The sequence below is a fragment of the Mytilus edulis genome, chromosome 2 (genome assembly GCF_963676685.1).
Source record: "Mytilus edulis chromosome 2, xbMytEdul2.2, whole genome shotgun sequence".
NCBI classification, from domain to species: Eukaryota; Metazoa; Mollusca; class Bivalvia; order Mytilida; family Mytilidae; genus Mytilus; species Mytilus edulis.
The window spans coordinates 87,372,840-87,389,705 of NC_092345.1; the positions used below are offsets into that span (position 1 = coordinate 87,372,840).

The 16,866-nt window shown below is 32.4% G+C and overlaps 1 protein-coding gene across 1 annotated transcript; it reads left to right on the forward strand.

The window, feature by feature from the left end:
• The first annotated feature begins 5,359 nt into the window (after nucleotides 1–5,359).
• Nucleotides 5,360–16,355, forward strand: LOC139513283 (rho-related GTP-binding protein RhoE-like). Its single transcript, XM_071301646.1, has 5 exons — nucleotides 5,360–6,044; nucleotides 10,739–10,829; nucleotides 14,211–14,320; nucleotides 14,618–14,740; nucleotides 14,956–16,355. Exons 1-5 carry the CDS (start codon nucleotides 5,922–5,924, stop codon nucleotides 15,199–15,201), a joined length of 693 nt encoding a protein of 230 aa, XP_071157747.1. The 5' UTR covers nucleotides 5,360–5,921; the 3' UTR covers nucleotides 15,202–16,355.
• The last annotated feature ends 511 nt before the right edge of the window (nucleotides 16,356–16,866 follow it).

Below are 16,866 nucleotides of genomic sequence, written 5' to 3' on the forward strand. Positions count from 1 at the left end.
ATTTGTAAACAAATTTAAAACATGCTCCCCGCGTAACACGTGTCTGAATTATCCTTTCAAAGTGTTATGAATCTTTCAATCACTATTTTATGAAATATTTCTAGGTTTGCATATCAGTAGTCAAAGTGAATTAAACGTAGTTCTTAGTTGTGTTTTTTTTATATAGAATTAGAAGGTAAATCTACATAAGGGGGTCTCATTGGGGGGGGGGGGGGGGGGGGGGTGGTGTTCTGATCCCAGATCCCACTTACTGTTTTGCCAGATTCCCATATCCCGCTTACACTATGTACATGAGCAATTTTCATTTTTTTGTCATTTCCGGGGTCCTGCAGAACCCCATTTCCCGTTTTCACGACAGACCTCATTTCCCGTTTTCATGACACAATAATTTGACTTTCACGTTTCACGCTTGCGAAAAATTGTCAATATTGGTCACACTTAGACCCAATGAGAACCACACACTAGTCAGTATTTAACTTCACCCAAAAAGATGACTCAACTTCCCTCTATATTTAAAACCTGCATACTAATTTAAATAGCATTTAATTGCTCCCCTTGAACACTATTTGGCCCCTTCCGTGTCATTTCCCTTTAAATTTGCTGAAAAGTCATACTTTAAGTCCATTTACAGTAACGGCTAATATTTGATTTTACCATCTTAATTTCAATTTTCATATTGAACACATTTGACCATTCAATATGAGTTCCCATGTATTTTTGTCATATATGAAGGAGGTTTTAGGTCATGTTTTCCTAAACACCTTATTGCTATTTGTCTGTCTGGATTGTTAAAACCACAAAATCAAATATTGATGAATATGCAAGTTTTCAACAATCCCGGAACATTAACAAAGATGTGTGTGAGAGGGTGAAAATTACCCTTCTGATGTACTGATATTTTTAGCACCCCAAGTGAGAATCTAACTCAGGACTTTCAGCACTGTAGCCATCGGTCTTAACCACAAGATCACGAACTCACATTTGATGAACTAATTTCTTCTATATTAACTATACGTGCATAAATTCTGTATTATTTGATAACCAATCACATTCACGTTGCATGTTTGCATGATAATGGGTTCTGTATGAGTGAACTGTAGTGTATTGCAAAATTAATGCAAATTGTGACGTCAGTGCGCCTTCACGTGACATAATTATTTGTAACCAAACCGGCTTCTCATGTAATGTAACGGTTTATTTCGTCCTCTGTGATATTTTATCCTGAGGATAATTTGTCCCGGTAATTTTTTTCCAGGCATGGTATTTCATTTCACAGGTTGATTTTTCCCAGAGGAGTGAAAATCTATCAGATTTCTGTGTTATGCGGATAGTATGTACTGGTATATATTTGCCGTATTATATTTCACAGAACCGTGTGAAAAAGAGTCCCATTAACTACTATGTAAGTTACTCTCAATTAATATATACCTGACTATAATTATAAAATGTTTACAAAGGTAAGCAACTGTCTAGGGCCAGGTAAGGGAGGGGAAAAATTAGTATTAGTACTATTTCGCAGAACGATAAACAGATGCATAGACAGACCAAGGGGGTGGGGGAAATTTAGCTTATGACATATATGTAAGAAATCATTGAAGCTTGATGGGAGTGGGCAACCCTCTGGTCCATCAGAGCCCCCACACCTTTTTGAAAAGTTCTGGATCTGCCACTGAGATTTGCAGGTTTTCTTAGTAAAGATACCTTAAAATATCACAAACTGTGTGCTTTCCAGACCATAGTTTACATTTTTTTTTATATTTTGCCGTGTCAAAATGACCTAAATTTAAAGGACAGTATATAGACCCAAAAATGGTATATCACATTCTACACATCAAGATTTTAGCAGGAAAGACTGCCATTGGAGTTTTTAACCATTGCGACTTTTTAATTTGATCTACTCCACTAATTAAAGTCGTTGAAGTAGAATATTTAATGTAGGTTTGTCCACATTTTGGTATATATTAATACATGTTTAGAAATAATGTTGAGCCTGTTCCTAGATGCCTGTTATAGACTTCAATATTTATTGTTTATTGAAAATAAATGGAATCAATTGTTTCAGAAAAGTTTAATTCTATGGAAATGTATCCCCCCTTTTATAAGTTGAAAAGGCTACATAGAGGTCAATATACAGTCTCCAACAGAAAACCAAAAAAGGAAAAATAAAGTGAATATTGGAGAATTATTAAATGTACATGCATTTGAAATATTTAAGATATATTGTTTCAATTTTTTTAGTTCTAGGTTCCACATAACTACCATTTTAGAAAACGATTTCAATGCTAAGTCTATTAGAGGGATATTTGATTTTCATTGGTTGTAAATATGGAATCTTATTCAGTGGCAAAGGAAATAGACACTGACAAGTCTTAGATAACATTTTATATAGTTTTGAATTTTTCTTCGTCAGTTGACTAAAATTAGATGGAGGTGTGTTCTAATTTCCAACAGAGGAGCAATCAACCTATATCAATATGTGCATGAAGCAAATTGATAGTTGCTAGATACTGAATGATTATATCCACAATAAAGGTTTAACCTGTGCATATATACTTAAAACAAGATAAAAAAAGTCATGTCTTTTTCAGGACTTCTGAATCCAATCATGTAATATGGAATGTTATTGAGATATGGTTTGGGTGGATGGATGGTCATGAAGGACCTGTAGTACAAAGTATATCACTGGATTTAGCTCTTTGTCTAAGTGTATTATTAAAGTACTTTGCTTTGAGCTCAGTTCATTGTTATGCAATTCATTCTTTGTGAAATTAAGATTTGACAGACAACTCTAATGGACAAGGATTTGTCAAAGTAGTATCATCTCTATGTACAATGTAAGTATTCAGGAGATAAAAGCATTCTATTTTGATTTGAACCATACATTTTATAAAAAAAAGTGGGAACAAATTTACCGGACAATGCTACTCCCACTACTAGCAATATGATGCTAGGTTGTTTTAATACATCTGTATTGCCTGCTGATGACTCGGCCCTGAGTGTAAACGGTCCTTCAATTAGGAGGGAAAAAAATTATAAGGCCTATCCAGTCTAAGGGAGCTACCATTTGATTTTTATGGGGGGAGCTAGGATGAAATTTGAAAAAAAAGGCAGGACAGGATTTTGAGTAAAAAAAAAAAGGCAGGATGAGTAACTTGGCAAAAAAAAAAAAGGCAGGATGACAATTGTTGTAAAAAAGTCAGGATAAGCTAAGAAAAAAAGAGGCAGGACCGAATAGACTGAAAAATAAAAAGGCAAGAAAGAGATTACAACTAAAAAAAAAGGCAGGACAAAATTTTTCATCCTAGCCCCCCCCCCCCCCCCCCCCCCCATAAAAATCAAATGGTAGCTCCCTAATTGATTTCTAAAACTATACTTCATTGCACATGTTCAACATTTTTATACAACCACAAAAAATTTGGGGTCGTAAATTGGTATCCTGTCCGAAAGATGGTTTCTGGATAATAACTTTATAATAAGTCAACAGAAAACAACAAAATTATAACCACAAAAGGAAGCTTGGGATTGATTTTGGGGGTTATGGTCCCTAAGGTTTAGGAATAAGGGGTACAAAGGTGCCCAAAACAAGCTTTAATCTAGTGTCGGTTTAAAAAGTTGTGTATAAGTATTTCAATTGTTCTGAAATTGTACCACAATGTTTAATACCATAAGTAGAAGGTTCGGATATATTGTGTGGGTTATGGGACAAACAGTCTAATAATTACGGACCAAAAACAAACATTTTTGTAAATTCAAGACCCTTAATTGGAGTTTGTCCAGAATGGTTCTTGAATTACCTAATACCAATGCTTTATGAAATCTTCTTTGAAAATTGGAGTTATCTTTCTTTGTTCAGTCAACTTAAATCAATTATACAATATACAATGCAATATTCACTTTTATTACCAACTGATAAATTAAAGCAGTCATTAATAACCATTCAGTGATTGCAAGCACTTTCTAGGGTATGCCCTTTTACAAATGGAAAAATTATACATTTTTTTAGTTTCTGATCTCTTAACTGAAGTTTGTCTCCTCTAAATGTTTCTCATTTCAGAAATTAAAAAGAAAATTTCTTTAGATATTTTTGTTTGAAAGGATTAATATTCAGCAGCATAGTGAATTGCTCCTAACACAAAAGCAAAACAAATATTTAAGTTCATTAGACCACATTCATTCTGTGTCAGAAACCTAAGCTGTGTCATCTATTTAATCACAATTCAAACTCAGAGCTGTTTCCAGCTTGAATGTTGTGTCAATACTAGCCCCAACTGTTCAGGCTTCGACCTCTGCAGTCGTATAAAGCTGGGCTCTGCGGAGCATCTGGTCCATTCATTTGTTTATTTTTCAATTTGTGTGAATTAACATAGTTACAGTAAATGCTAATTACTGCACTTTCATACCACAACAAATATTGTATTGGTACATGTATCACTCAAATGTGTATCCATATAACAAAAAAAATGAAAAGGAATAATTTTGCATTACCTTTTGAATACTATGACTTTTTAGATATGTAGACATATTAAGACTCATTAGTAGATGTTGATAATATTGGCTTAAAATGCTTGAAATTCTATCAGATTACTTTTGGAGCAGTTATGAGTTTTGAAATTAGAAAGATCATATCATATGCAACAAGTGTAGTAAGTTTCAAGTTGATTGGAATTCAGCTTCATCAAAAACTACTTTGACCAAAAACTTTAACCTGAAACTCCCACTTCCATTTTCTATGTTCAATGGACCATGAAATTGGGGTCAAAAGTCTAATTTGGCTTTAAAATTAGAAAGATCATATCATAATGAACATGTGTACTAAGTTTCGAGTTGATTGGACTTCAGCTTCATCAAAAACTACCTTGACCAAAAAATTTAACCTAAAGCGGGACAAACGAACGAACGGACCCACAGACCAGAAAACATAATGCCTATCTACTATTGTAGGTGGGGGCATAAAAAATTTAATAAATAACACTCATAATGCTCAGATTTGGTTGTCATCATGCAACATAGTTAATAACACCATATAGAAAAAACATAGAACTCATTTTGTCATAAGACACTGTCAAACATCCATACATACTATCCACACTCATCTGTGTCCACACTTGTTGGTATAATAAAATAATGTCTAATAATGTCTAATGTCTAATTATATATACAGGTATCATGCATATATTCTTCACATAGTTTAGGTTAGTGGCCTTAAGTGATCTTAAGTTATCTTTCTTTTTAATTGTTTAAGTTATTATCCGATTTGACACACCTGTATTGTACCTATTCATCACAAAATCTCTAAACATGAATGAACACCGGATATGAATTATTTACATTTAAGCTGGGAATAGTATACGGAGAGAATGTCAATATATTTATGTCCCAAATAAGGGAATAACATACGTGTAAAACAAATACAAGATCAGTTGATGTTTAAAAATTCAAAGTTCACATTGCGTACATATAAAACAATGGTAGATGAGTTTTTGACAACGATTATTCAATTTAAAGTTGAAACAATGTTTAAATATCACTGACTATCCTGTATCGAACCTCTCAAACTTTCAGGTGGAGACAGCAACGTCATATTTCTGGATACTCTGGTTGGCTGAATGTGTAATTAGAACTACACATGCGCGATATGCTCCGTTGAATATCTATGTTTATGAATGACTCGTGAGAAAGCATGCAAGTTGTGAAAGGGACGGAAACGTAAAGAAATAGTCGATTTTCGTGAAAATTTAATCTGTAACTCCTGACTCGGAATTTTTCTAGCATTAATTTAGTTTCTTACACCCGTTCTGTATTGCTGGACGATTCTTTTAACAAGGAAAATAGAGAAAATCACATGTGCATGTGTGTTAAAAGTTATTTTTTATGAAAGAAAAACATATTAAAAGTGTGAACAAATAGATTCAAATGATATCATGGGACAGAGGAACGAAGAACCAGAGGTGACAACTGTAAAATCTAAGTTAGTGGTAGTCGGAGATTGTGGGTGCGGCAAAACATCTATGATCAATAGATATGTGAAGGGAAATTTTTCAGAGGTAAGCTATTTTTCCTGCTTTGCTAACTCAGGGACTTTCTATACTATTATATAGAAAGTCCCTGGCTAACTTGATACATTACATGTTTATACTTTTATATGATAAGTTGGTAACCAAGTGGCAAATAAACTATAGTAAATTAAATTTCAACAAGATTTGATTGGTTTTATCAAGGAGGTTATATGAATTTTGATTTAGAATGAAACTTTTTCTAGGAGGAAATCATAAATTCGTTCATTTTAAAGTTAACTACAAGGTTCTAGCCTTCACATGTGAATCATACTGTAGACACGCTCTTTTGTGTTAATTTTGTTTTTAATTAACATTCTTTATAATTCATATTTGCTTGTTTTATACTGTTTTATACAGTGTCAGTAAAGTTCTGAAAATATAAAAAGAAAGAGACCATAGTTTCTCTCGATTTCATAAGCTTATCGAAATCAAATATTTGATATTTTGGGTTGTTGAGATTTTGAGACTGATATGATTTAAATGAATGAGCCACAGGTATGCTGATAACACACCTGATCATTTACCTGAGTATAATGAATGTCAAAACGTTACATCAGATGTATACTTAAACTACAGTAAATCCCCACAACAGGTGATAATGTAATCATTGTTTTATGGCCGACAGAATATCGTCTGCTCTAAATTTGATATGTCAAGGGTGACAGATGGAATGCAAGATACATAGATAAAATGTATAGGATAAAACTTGCCAACTCAGTCAAAATAAACCAATTTAAGCCTTATAATTCAGTCTATATATAGCGCTCCGAACCTCGCCATAGAAAAATTGTTATACTCTCACTAAGAAAATCTGAGACTGGGAGGGCTTAAATTGTTCGAGTAACACCATTTTGCAAAGATAATGTGTCCAGCCATGTCCATTGTCGGAAGACCGTATGTTGAGCTCCAAAATTTCAAAATTAAAAGTTAATATTTCATTTTCCAGACATCGATCTCGTAAAAAAAATAAGTACAAACAAAACTGCTTGTACAATGTATATAGAAAACGAAATTAATATTCAATGAGTTTAGGATATATCTCCTTGATGTAAATGAACAATTTATAAATTTGAAATCATTTTGAAAGTCCGGCGAATATGGATCAACACGGTTATCCATTCTCCTGCTAACCTTATTTATGGACAATAAATAATAACATCGGGGTTGGTCATAAAAACCTTTATCCTCAGTTTCTGAAATTTTGAGGTAGAAAATCAAACTCAATGACAGCTGTTTGTTTTCCATGCAGTTGTTATCATATACATTCTGACAGATTGTTTACGCTATGTAGCACTTGTTTTGCATCGTAGGTTTGATTATATTGAAATTATATAGCGCATGGTTTAAATATGTTCATGATATTCATGGAATTGTAAAAAATATTAAGTTTTCCACATGAAAGAATGTTTCTAATCTGTTATATTATTACATAAGTCACTTTGGCTTTACTTAATTGTAGTTTTGCATAATATTTTACAACATAACTTATAATGCCAAAAAAAAGTCGAGTCTTATTATTAAAAAAAAAGATAAAAAGCTTATTTTGTTATTTGAAATGGAATTCCTGATGTTAGCATATATATATATATATCTTCGATTTAAAATGCTTTCATTTGATTCCATTTAAATTAAATATTAGATCGCTGAAATTGACCTAAATTTGGACAATGCTTGGTAGGGGATGTCGTCTATAGGATAATTTTAGATAATAATAGATTAAACCTTCAATATCTATTCACGAAATTACATTCACAAAATTGACAAGTATCACGTCCAGTATTTAACATGTTTAAGTGTCAAAAATAAGAACAGGTAAAATCTGATAGCGATCCTTAATTCCCCAGGATTGCATACGTTAAGAATTGCAGAATCTATATTTAAGAATTTCCCAACTCAGCTTTTGGCACCGGTTAAAAGACGCAAACTTTGTGCGTTAAGAAGATCTTTTGATTATGTTTTGTCTAACTTATAAAATAATGTTTACCCTCCCAAGTTTCGTTCGCACGCAATGAAAATTCCGATGAAATGCTATGGAAACGACCTATTAGTTAGTATAGTACCATAATAAGCGGGTTTTTCGTACAAATGTATTACATATGTTGGGGCTTTTACATTTAAATAGCTCTTCTTTCCCCTGTTGAAAAAGACCACTAGAAGTAAAGACTATCCCTAAATATTTACATTTATTAACACATTCAAATAAAAAATATATAACTGAATTTAACCTTTACGGTCTTTCGTAGGTGTAGGTGTAATTTGTTATACTTCAAATAGATTTAATAAGGATACCCTAGTTTTCTGATTCATTTACAATTGTTAATTAACATGGTATATACTACTTCGTTCCACATTCAGAGGAAGTTTGTTTTATCATGATGCCAATTAACCGTAATCTACAAAATAAATATACATGTAAATAGATTGATATGATGAAGCCTTCCTCTTCCTTCTCTCATTCCATGAGAACTATGTTAGTTACCCTTGTACAAATAACCAAATGATTTCTTTCATACTGACCATTTTGCTGACTTTAATCACACACGCCTGTACAACATATTTGATAACAGAAATGGAATTCTTATGCAGTTTATATATATAGAATGATTATTTTTTTCTCAGAAGCTCAGCAATACTTCGAGTCGAGTAACTATTAAGGATAACTTTGAAATGTTTATTAGGAAGTCCGAATTGACTTGAGCAAAATGTTTGAAATAATATTTAATATAAATGGTAGAATGATTGTCAGAATGATCTTGATATGATAAAGAGCGGAGTTGGGTATTCATCAGACTGTAGAAAAAAATACAATGGAGAAAAAAAATCACTGAGCGGATCATTTAGTCTTTTCTTAACATTTATTCGAACTTGTTTTATGAATGAACAATCAGCTGGTTTTGGCATGCATTTTCTACATGTAAACTCTTGTCAAATTCCGGAGAACAGAAGATAATGGACAGGTTCCAAATTTGAAACTTAAACTATTAGGTTAGTTTTGGGTCAGTATAAGTTGGGCATTAGACGGTTTTGGTGAATAGAAATTAAAAAAAAACACCCGAAAATTCTTCCTTTCATTTAATGCTTAGTACAGGCTCGTCGCTTTTAAAAACCGCACGATTTCACACCTAAATTTAACATAGTTCACCAAAGATGAGATTTAACGAAGACCACACTATTCCGCTTGTCTGTTTCTACGGGCCAATCCTGAAAACCACAACTAATGAATACCGCAGATTTTATAATAGTAATTTATTGGTATGTCCCTTATGAATAAATGTGTCGCATAATGAATTTCATTGATACACTGTCACGGGAATTAACTTTTTAACACACTTCAGTAATTTAGTATTAATTTTTCCACATAGTGATATTAATAGAAGTTGTTCTCCAATCCTATCCACAAATGAATGGGGGAAAAAATTATATACCAGAAAAGTTCAAAAAGTGTCTGTAGTGTTTTCCCTGTAGTGACCCCGATTAAAAGTAACTGATTCGAAGGATACAATCAGGTTGTTCTGGTTTTATGAGAAACAGTTTCCTTAACATGTGTAACATGACCGACAATACCTATCTATACAATTGATAAGAAAAGTGTTTTGTTATCTCAGAATAAATGTTTTGTCAGAATTCCACTTTAAATATACAGGCATTTGTAGTACTCAATCAACTGAGAATAAATAAACGATTGCACTTGAATATTCTTTTCTGTAATCTATTCGTTATCATTTTGATTGATGTCCCAAACATCCCAATGTTGTGCCTCCGAGTCCTAATAAATTAGTTCGAGAAAACATTACACGAAATCAACGAATTTCCGACAAAAAAAATGAATCGGTAATTATTGTGTTACGATATTTTACATTGTATGCGATTCCTAAAACGTTTTAAAGCAATTTAGAGAGGAAATGAAGTTATTCTGTACAAGCAAATGCCAATGTCATGATAGGCAAAAGCAAAGTTGATTTTGCAAAATCTTTGCACTAACAGTTGATATGAAATGCAACCCTTATCCTTTAGAGGTATTCAGTGGTAAACATAACTATTTACGGTATTTTAATATACCGAAAATGAAAGCTATTCTTTGGAGAAGGTAAAGATTAATGTTTATCTGATGATACGGCGGTATATTATCTTGATTATGTCTGCGATATCAATATAATTTGTGCAGGTTGTAGGAATATTTAACATGTGCCAGCAATCAATCCTCAGTTCGGGCATACCTCTGACATGTTTCATAAGCCCTGCTAGCTTGATCCTTTCCGTGGGAAACATTTGTTTGGTAAACAATTTATTCGAAAGAAATAAGTAATATAGATAAAAGTTAAAGATAGACTTAGAAACCTTGCATTGTCGGGTTCAAGTCTTTGTCTGTTGGGGTTCCTTTGTTTGTTGTTTTCATATGATAGAGGTGTCTTTTACTTTGGCGAGTGTGTGCTTCTTTGCCCTTGTAGTCCTAATACATTTGTTTTTTGCTATGTCTTTTCAGTTTTACAACCCTTTATTTCAAGCTGTATAGATCCACAAATTCATTGAAAATTTGAGCATATCCGCACTGATCATGCATCCAACTATTGTTGATCAACATCATTGTCATATGGCTGCTATCTTCTTTGTGCTCATACGTCATATGTGATTAAAACATTAAGCATTGACCGCATACTTAACTACTTTTTTCTACATTTCAGACATATACACCAACTGGTTTTGATACATACACATCAACTTATCATGTATCAGACACATACAAGATACACATGTCAATATGGGATACGTCGGGTAAGTTTTTTTCAATATTGTAAAAAATAAAGATAAGATATTAATAAATTCATACATCATTTCATTTGCCGAAACCAATTCACTTATTCTATCATTATTTCTAGGAATATAAAACAGGCTAATAAAATACAAGTCTGAATTTTGCAAATTTTTTTTTCAAGCAATGCAAAAACAAATTCGTTTTGAGGATTGTTTTTAAACATATGTTTTGTGATTTGAATACCACCATGATTCATGCCAGTCAGTGTGCTTGTCTGCCAGACATTTGATTACAATTCCTTTATCAAGGTTACCCACTTTACTATAACGACAAACGATGGAATTCGTAAAGAATTTTGTGCAGAACGTAGTGGTATTCTTAGCCTATCCTAGCCATTACACAACTATTACATATGTTTCTGATTTATAAGTACCACTTTGATGGTACTCGACCCATTAACCGTTAACGACTTTGATCTCTCCTTACATTAGTCATATAGTTCTACTTGAGTATCCATCAATTATTTCCTATTTAAAACAAAATTACTGTTATCAAGAAGAAAATTGTGTTAATTTGGCATTATATGATAGACAGAATAGTAATCATGCATCTCCTTATGTCGTCATTATAACCAAATGTCGTTCATTGTCCCTAATTGATTTTATAACAAGCATTTGCAAGTATATTAATGGTGTACAAGTTTGGATCCTCCCTTCTCCGGAATTTATTCTATAATGACTTAAAAATCGATGAAAATTAAGTAAGACCCCATAATCTTTTCCTTGCAGAATTTCCAAACCTTAACCCCGTTTGAAATTTTCTCAATCCCTGCCTACTTGACAAAACTTTTTTTACATGCATTGTTTATGCTACAATGCAGAACAATATGCACTATGAATCCGTATCTAAAAAATCCATATCAATAATAAACACCAGTTTCCCATCCTTAGTTTCCACCGAGTAATGTGAAACTAAGTGACACCATTGGAATTTATTTTTTCACCATTTGTACCACAGAGGACACGTGACTGAAAAAAAAAATGATATTAACAACGAAGCAACAACTAAACTTCAATAAAAAAATCATATAAGCGTAAGTAAGTGGTAACTAGGTTTTTTTTGGGGTCTCAGTTAAAGTAGTTTTTGTGTTGCTGAGTTTTTTTGGTAGCCTGTGTAAAACTATTGGCAACTTTTCTAGACTCAAAACGATTTAGAGCTTGACATTTTGTAAAGCGTCGAAGACCATCTAGTCTTTAGAATTTGCTAATTTCATTCTAGTTCATGACAGTTTATTAATATTTCAAATGTTTTGTATTTTAATATCGGCATGTATCTATGAACTGTATATGTCTTTTCACACGAAAATTTATAAGCAGACGAGGTCTTCGTATTTCATCCATACCTTTTAATCGTTATCGTCTGCTATGGGAACTCATAAAACACAAAAAAACTCTTATTTCTCAATGAAATTTAATACATCTATTTACACACTCCCACTACATACAATGTTAGATAAATATTTGTCAAGTTGAAACCTATCCGCATTCCACCCCTTAAGCAGACGGTTGATAATAAATCTCATATAACTTGTGGTTTTATTTCTGTATATAAAAATCACAGTGTTGTTAGCTAAAACGCCTTAAAAAACTTCTATCCTTTATGTAATTTATTAAAATTCGCAGAGCATAGAATTAAATTACATGCAAACATAACAGAATAGGGGATGATTAGTAGTTGAAGGCGTAGAAAAAATATAAACAGGAAGGTTTATATGTTAGGATATCATATCTAGTAAGATTCTTGTGTTTTCTACAAGCCCGTGACATCAATTGATTAAAACAGAATCATCGGATTTCAATAAATAAATTTTACGCCAAAAATGTCCCGTTTGGAAAGAGATTTTTTTTAAAAGTAAAGACACAACTTTATGATTGAAATTTGCTTGTGAACGTGATATGCCTAAGTAAGTGCATGAACTTATACGGACGGTGATCAACGAACTATCCTTTATAAGAATCAACAAAAACATTTAGGTATTATTTTTTTTTTAAATATATGAATAAAGAATAAATAAAAAATTACTATGTATAAAGCCTTTAAAGTGAACAAGTTGTTTTAAATGGAAGATAACTGCTTATAAAGGTCCAAACAAATTTTTCTTTCCATGGCAAATTTGCGTAGGACACAACTATGTACAGTAAACCTGTATAATCCTATTAGGTTAATCCAGCAAATATGCTAATCTGGTTTATTTTAAACCCGGTCATTCAGATCATAGTAAATCCCTGGTATGCTAAAAAAAAATCTGACAATCCTTAAAATCATTAAACCGTTTATTCTCCGAATCGGGTTGGTATTTAACAGTACGAAAGCGATTGGTGTCAAAATAAAATCCACGAGATTTTTCAAAGGTTTAAAAAAGACTAAAAAATTAGAACATTGAATATTTATAAACAATGTAGTCTTTCATATTTCTTGCAAACAATATGTGATCAAATCTAAGATGAGGGTAGAAAGTTACATGGATTACAGAAGAGCAAAAATGTTAAAGGGTGGGGTTAACAGATGGCTTGGTCAATTGGCGACGGAAACATCCATTGACTGGTTATTCACAAAACATGTACAAGATAAACTTTATAGATTATACGATTGGGTTTCAGACTCGTGTCGAGAACTTCCGGGAGATGAAAGGTTTATCTCCCAAGACTGCCTATGTACAACCTATTTTGTAGAATGACTTTGTGTTTTAAACTCAAATATACCATTGCTTGAAATTCAAACCCCGGAAAAAGTAGCTGGCATTCGATTGTATCAATAAACGTTTGTCTTCTCCCCTTTTATTCTTCTGATTAAATCTTACAGGATTTTAGAATACATTATAATTTTTGGATTAACAAAATGTTGAGTAAGGTGAATGATAAAGATCTAAAATTTCACCTTTTTCTGTTTTTTGACCTCGTAAATCCGACAGGTTGTATAATAGATTTTCTGTCTGACAGAAACAGGTGCCTTCCTTTAGGATATTTATGATGTTCAGCTGATAATGATATTTTTACCTACTCAGACGATTACGGTTACACCCAGTAACTACAGCTAATTTTCTGCCCCAATACACAGATAAATTGTGATCTGCTTACATGAATTTACATCAGCAAAACATATACCCTTGTAGCCTCAGCTATCGTCAATTTGTGTTGAAATATCAATTCTTTGTCAACATTTTTTCAGAACGTTCAGGGGGCTTGAAAATTATCCAATTTATGGAGTTCTTATTGCTATAACTTCCGACTTTTTATGTACGACCTTTGTCTTCAACGCAGGGTCTGCAAACTGATATATTAGTTGATAGTAATACAATCCTAGTTGATACACAACCTTAACGGTATTATTTTATTTTGCAGGAGATGCAGGGTACAATAGAGTTAGACCGTTGTCGTATAGTGATGCAGATTTAGTCATAATATGTTTTTCTGTTGGAGACCCAGAATCCATGGCCAACGTTGTCTCAAAGGTAGATAGATAAACAATGTTCAACTTTATGATTTAAGAATAAATAGAATTTGCACTTAAAGATGAACCGGAAAGGAATACACAAATATTTTTTGCCGTCATGATAGATATAGAAAGTTTACTTTGGACTCTCCCAGACATAGAAGTTTACTTTGGACTCTCCCAGACACATTCTGCTGGAGTTTGGTTAGTCTAGCTATGGGAAACTAAGATGTGGTATATTTGAAATTTAACCCAAAAATCAAAAATAAAATTTTAATTTTAAGCCTGTACTTATTAAAGTGTTTTCTCATTACAGTGGATAATCGAGGTACGAGAGCATTGTCCCAAACAACCTGTTATATTAGTGGGTTGCAAAACAGATGTCCGTCCAGACATACCAAAACAAGAGGAAGGATCAAAAATAGTTAATTATGATCAGGTAATTCATTTATCTAGTTGTTAATAAACTCGTTGTCTTTTGGCAATTTATCACATTTCATATGTAAAGTTTTGCTGTCTGTTTAATTTAAGATATGATTTTTCATTGTTCTTTTTAAGGATGCCTGTATACTTTTACATCTTGTTTATATATTTTGGTTATAAATCACCAAACTTTATAATTAACGAATAATATGTATGTTTTTGTTGTTGTAGGGTCTGAAAACAGCAAAGCATATAGGAGCATTAGTGTATTCTGAAATTTCTTCAAAGACTTCTCAGCGAAGTGTAAGTGACGTTATAGAAGTAGCAGCATTATCGTCTGCTGGAAATAAAACATCAGCAGAAAGTCCTAGTTTACGTCGCCAGAGATCTTTCATCAGACGTAAAAGATTCAGTGGAATTGGAGAGGCCAAAATGCATCTGCGGAAAGAAGCAGCGAAAAGTTGTGTTGTGATGTAAACTGGTGTATGAGGCCATTCATACACTAATTCCTAGTCATACCAAAGAGACAACATGCTCATTCATTATTTATTTTTCTTGATTTCATATTATTTATTTAAATCACACAAAGAGTACCGAAAATGTAACTGGAAGTTTTTAAGTGGAAGATATTATAGGTGCTGTCATGAAAATCATTGTTCATTATTTGTGCTTTTATATGATTATATCTTAAGTAGATGTAATATAAAAACAAAATAGTATGTTGTATTACAAATATTTGATGTCTGTGATACAAGACTGAACATTAATGATCTCAGTAAATGGGTGGATGGACTTTCCATGTGCAATGAATGAACATTTTCTATGTTAAAATAGGAATGCCTTACGATTTTAAGAGAGACTGTTTTGATATGATCTGCTATAGTTTGTTCTAAAAGATAAATATATATGATTAGTAGTATTAGAAGACAAGTTTGACAAAACAACACCCATCCATTGTTGCAGATTCGCCTTGCCAAAAAGTTTTATTTATTATTGCACGCTTTAATGCATATATATATGTACAAGTTTTATCTCCAATCTATATTACAATTGACCAGGAAGGTTTAATGTTAACAAATAATAGATCATTAAAGCAAATTTTGCACTGTTGAATGGTGGAGGGGGAGACACCCTGTTTTAGATATTTATATTTTACACACTTTTTTAAAAGCGACTGCATGATGGAAGTGGATTGTTATTTTATCTTTGCTAAATAGCTGACAAGAAGGATTTGTTGCCTTCCTTTTCGTAGGAGTTTAAGAATCTTATCCATTAAAAGTGCAATCATATGTCTGAACGTTTATTAATTGTTTGTGCGAGATTAATGTGAGTGTAAAACACAATTATGTATTGGTGAGAGTAGTAGATTGGTGAAAGTCAAATATTGAGTCAATGTTCGTATCTGTCTCATGTTCAACGGGTATGTTGGTGATGTTGTTAAAATGCAAAATTCTGATTATTTAGAGAAACAACTTATTCTTTAAGTGATCAGAATTTTGCAAAACAAAACAAATATATTTTGAAGCAAAGTCTTTCATACAGTTCAATTGACATGAGTGTCTGAGTGATATATTTATGAGTGATCTGTGAAGAGTTCATTGTTATTTTTTGCAATAAAAATTGCGAACCTATTTAGTTGTTTCTTGTTAATATACACTTATTGTGCACGGGAGGCTCCGAGAGGATAGACCCTTTTAAAAATGGCCTGATCTACCTTTAGAACATAATTTTACAAGGTTTCGTTACCAATACAATATTTCAAAGACAATCGAAAGCAATAATGAATGGAAAATATTTGAGAGATCGGCATTTAAATGAAAAAGTAAGATGCGTTTGAAAACGTTCAGTTAGTTTTCATCTCGACAGGACTCTTGGTACATCTGGGAATGCATACACTAAAGGAGATCACTTGTCTTCCTTTTGACGAGATGATATCACACCAAATATTACTAGCAAAACATATACAGCTGCCACTACACATATATAAATATATACAACAAATTATACTTATGTATTCAGAAACAGCTGTTAGGTACAAAATCATGCCAAATATTTTGTAGAAGTGTATATATAACAAATTATTCAATTTTATTGATCAATAAACCGAAGTAGGAATAAAGGATACTTGGCAAAATGTTCATT

Excerpts from the sequence above, each read along its gene's own strand:
- LOC139513283 (XM_071301646.1), top strand. The coding sequence starts at position 5,922 with ATGGGACAGAGGAACGAAGAACCAGAGGTGACAACTGTAAAATCTAAG. Across the intron at positions 10,830-14,210 it reads GTCAATATGGGATACGTCGG|GAGATGCAGGGTACAATAGA; the intron begins GTAAGTTTTTTT and ends TTTATTTTGCAG. Across the intron at positions 14,321-14,617 it reads TGGCCAACGTTGTCTCAAAG|TGGATAATCGAGGTACGAGA; the intron begins GTAGATAGATAA and ends TTCTCATTACAG.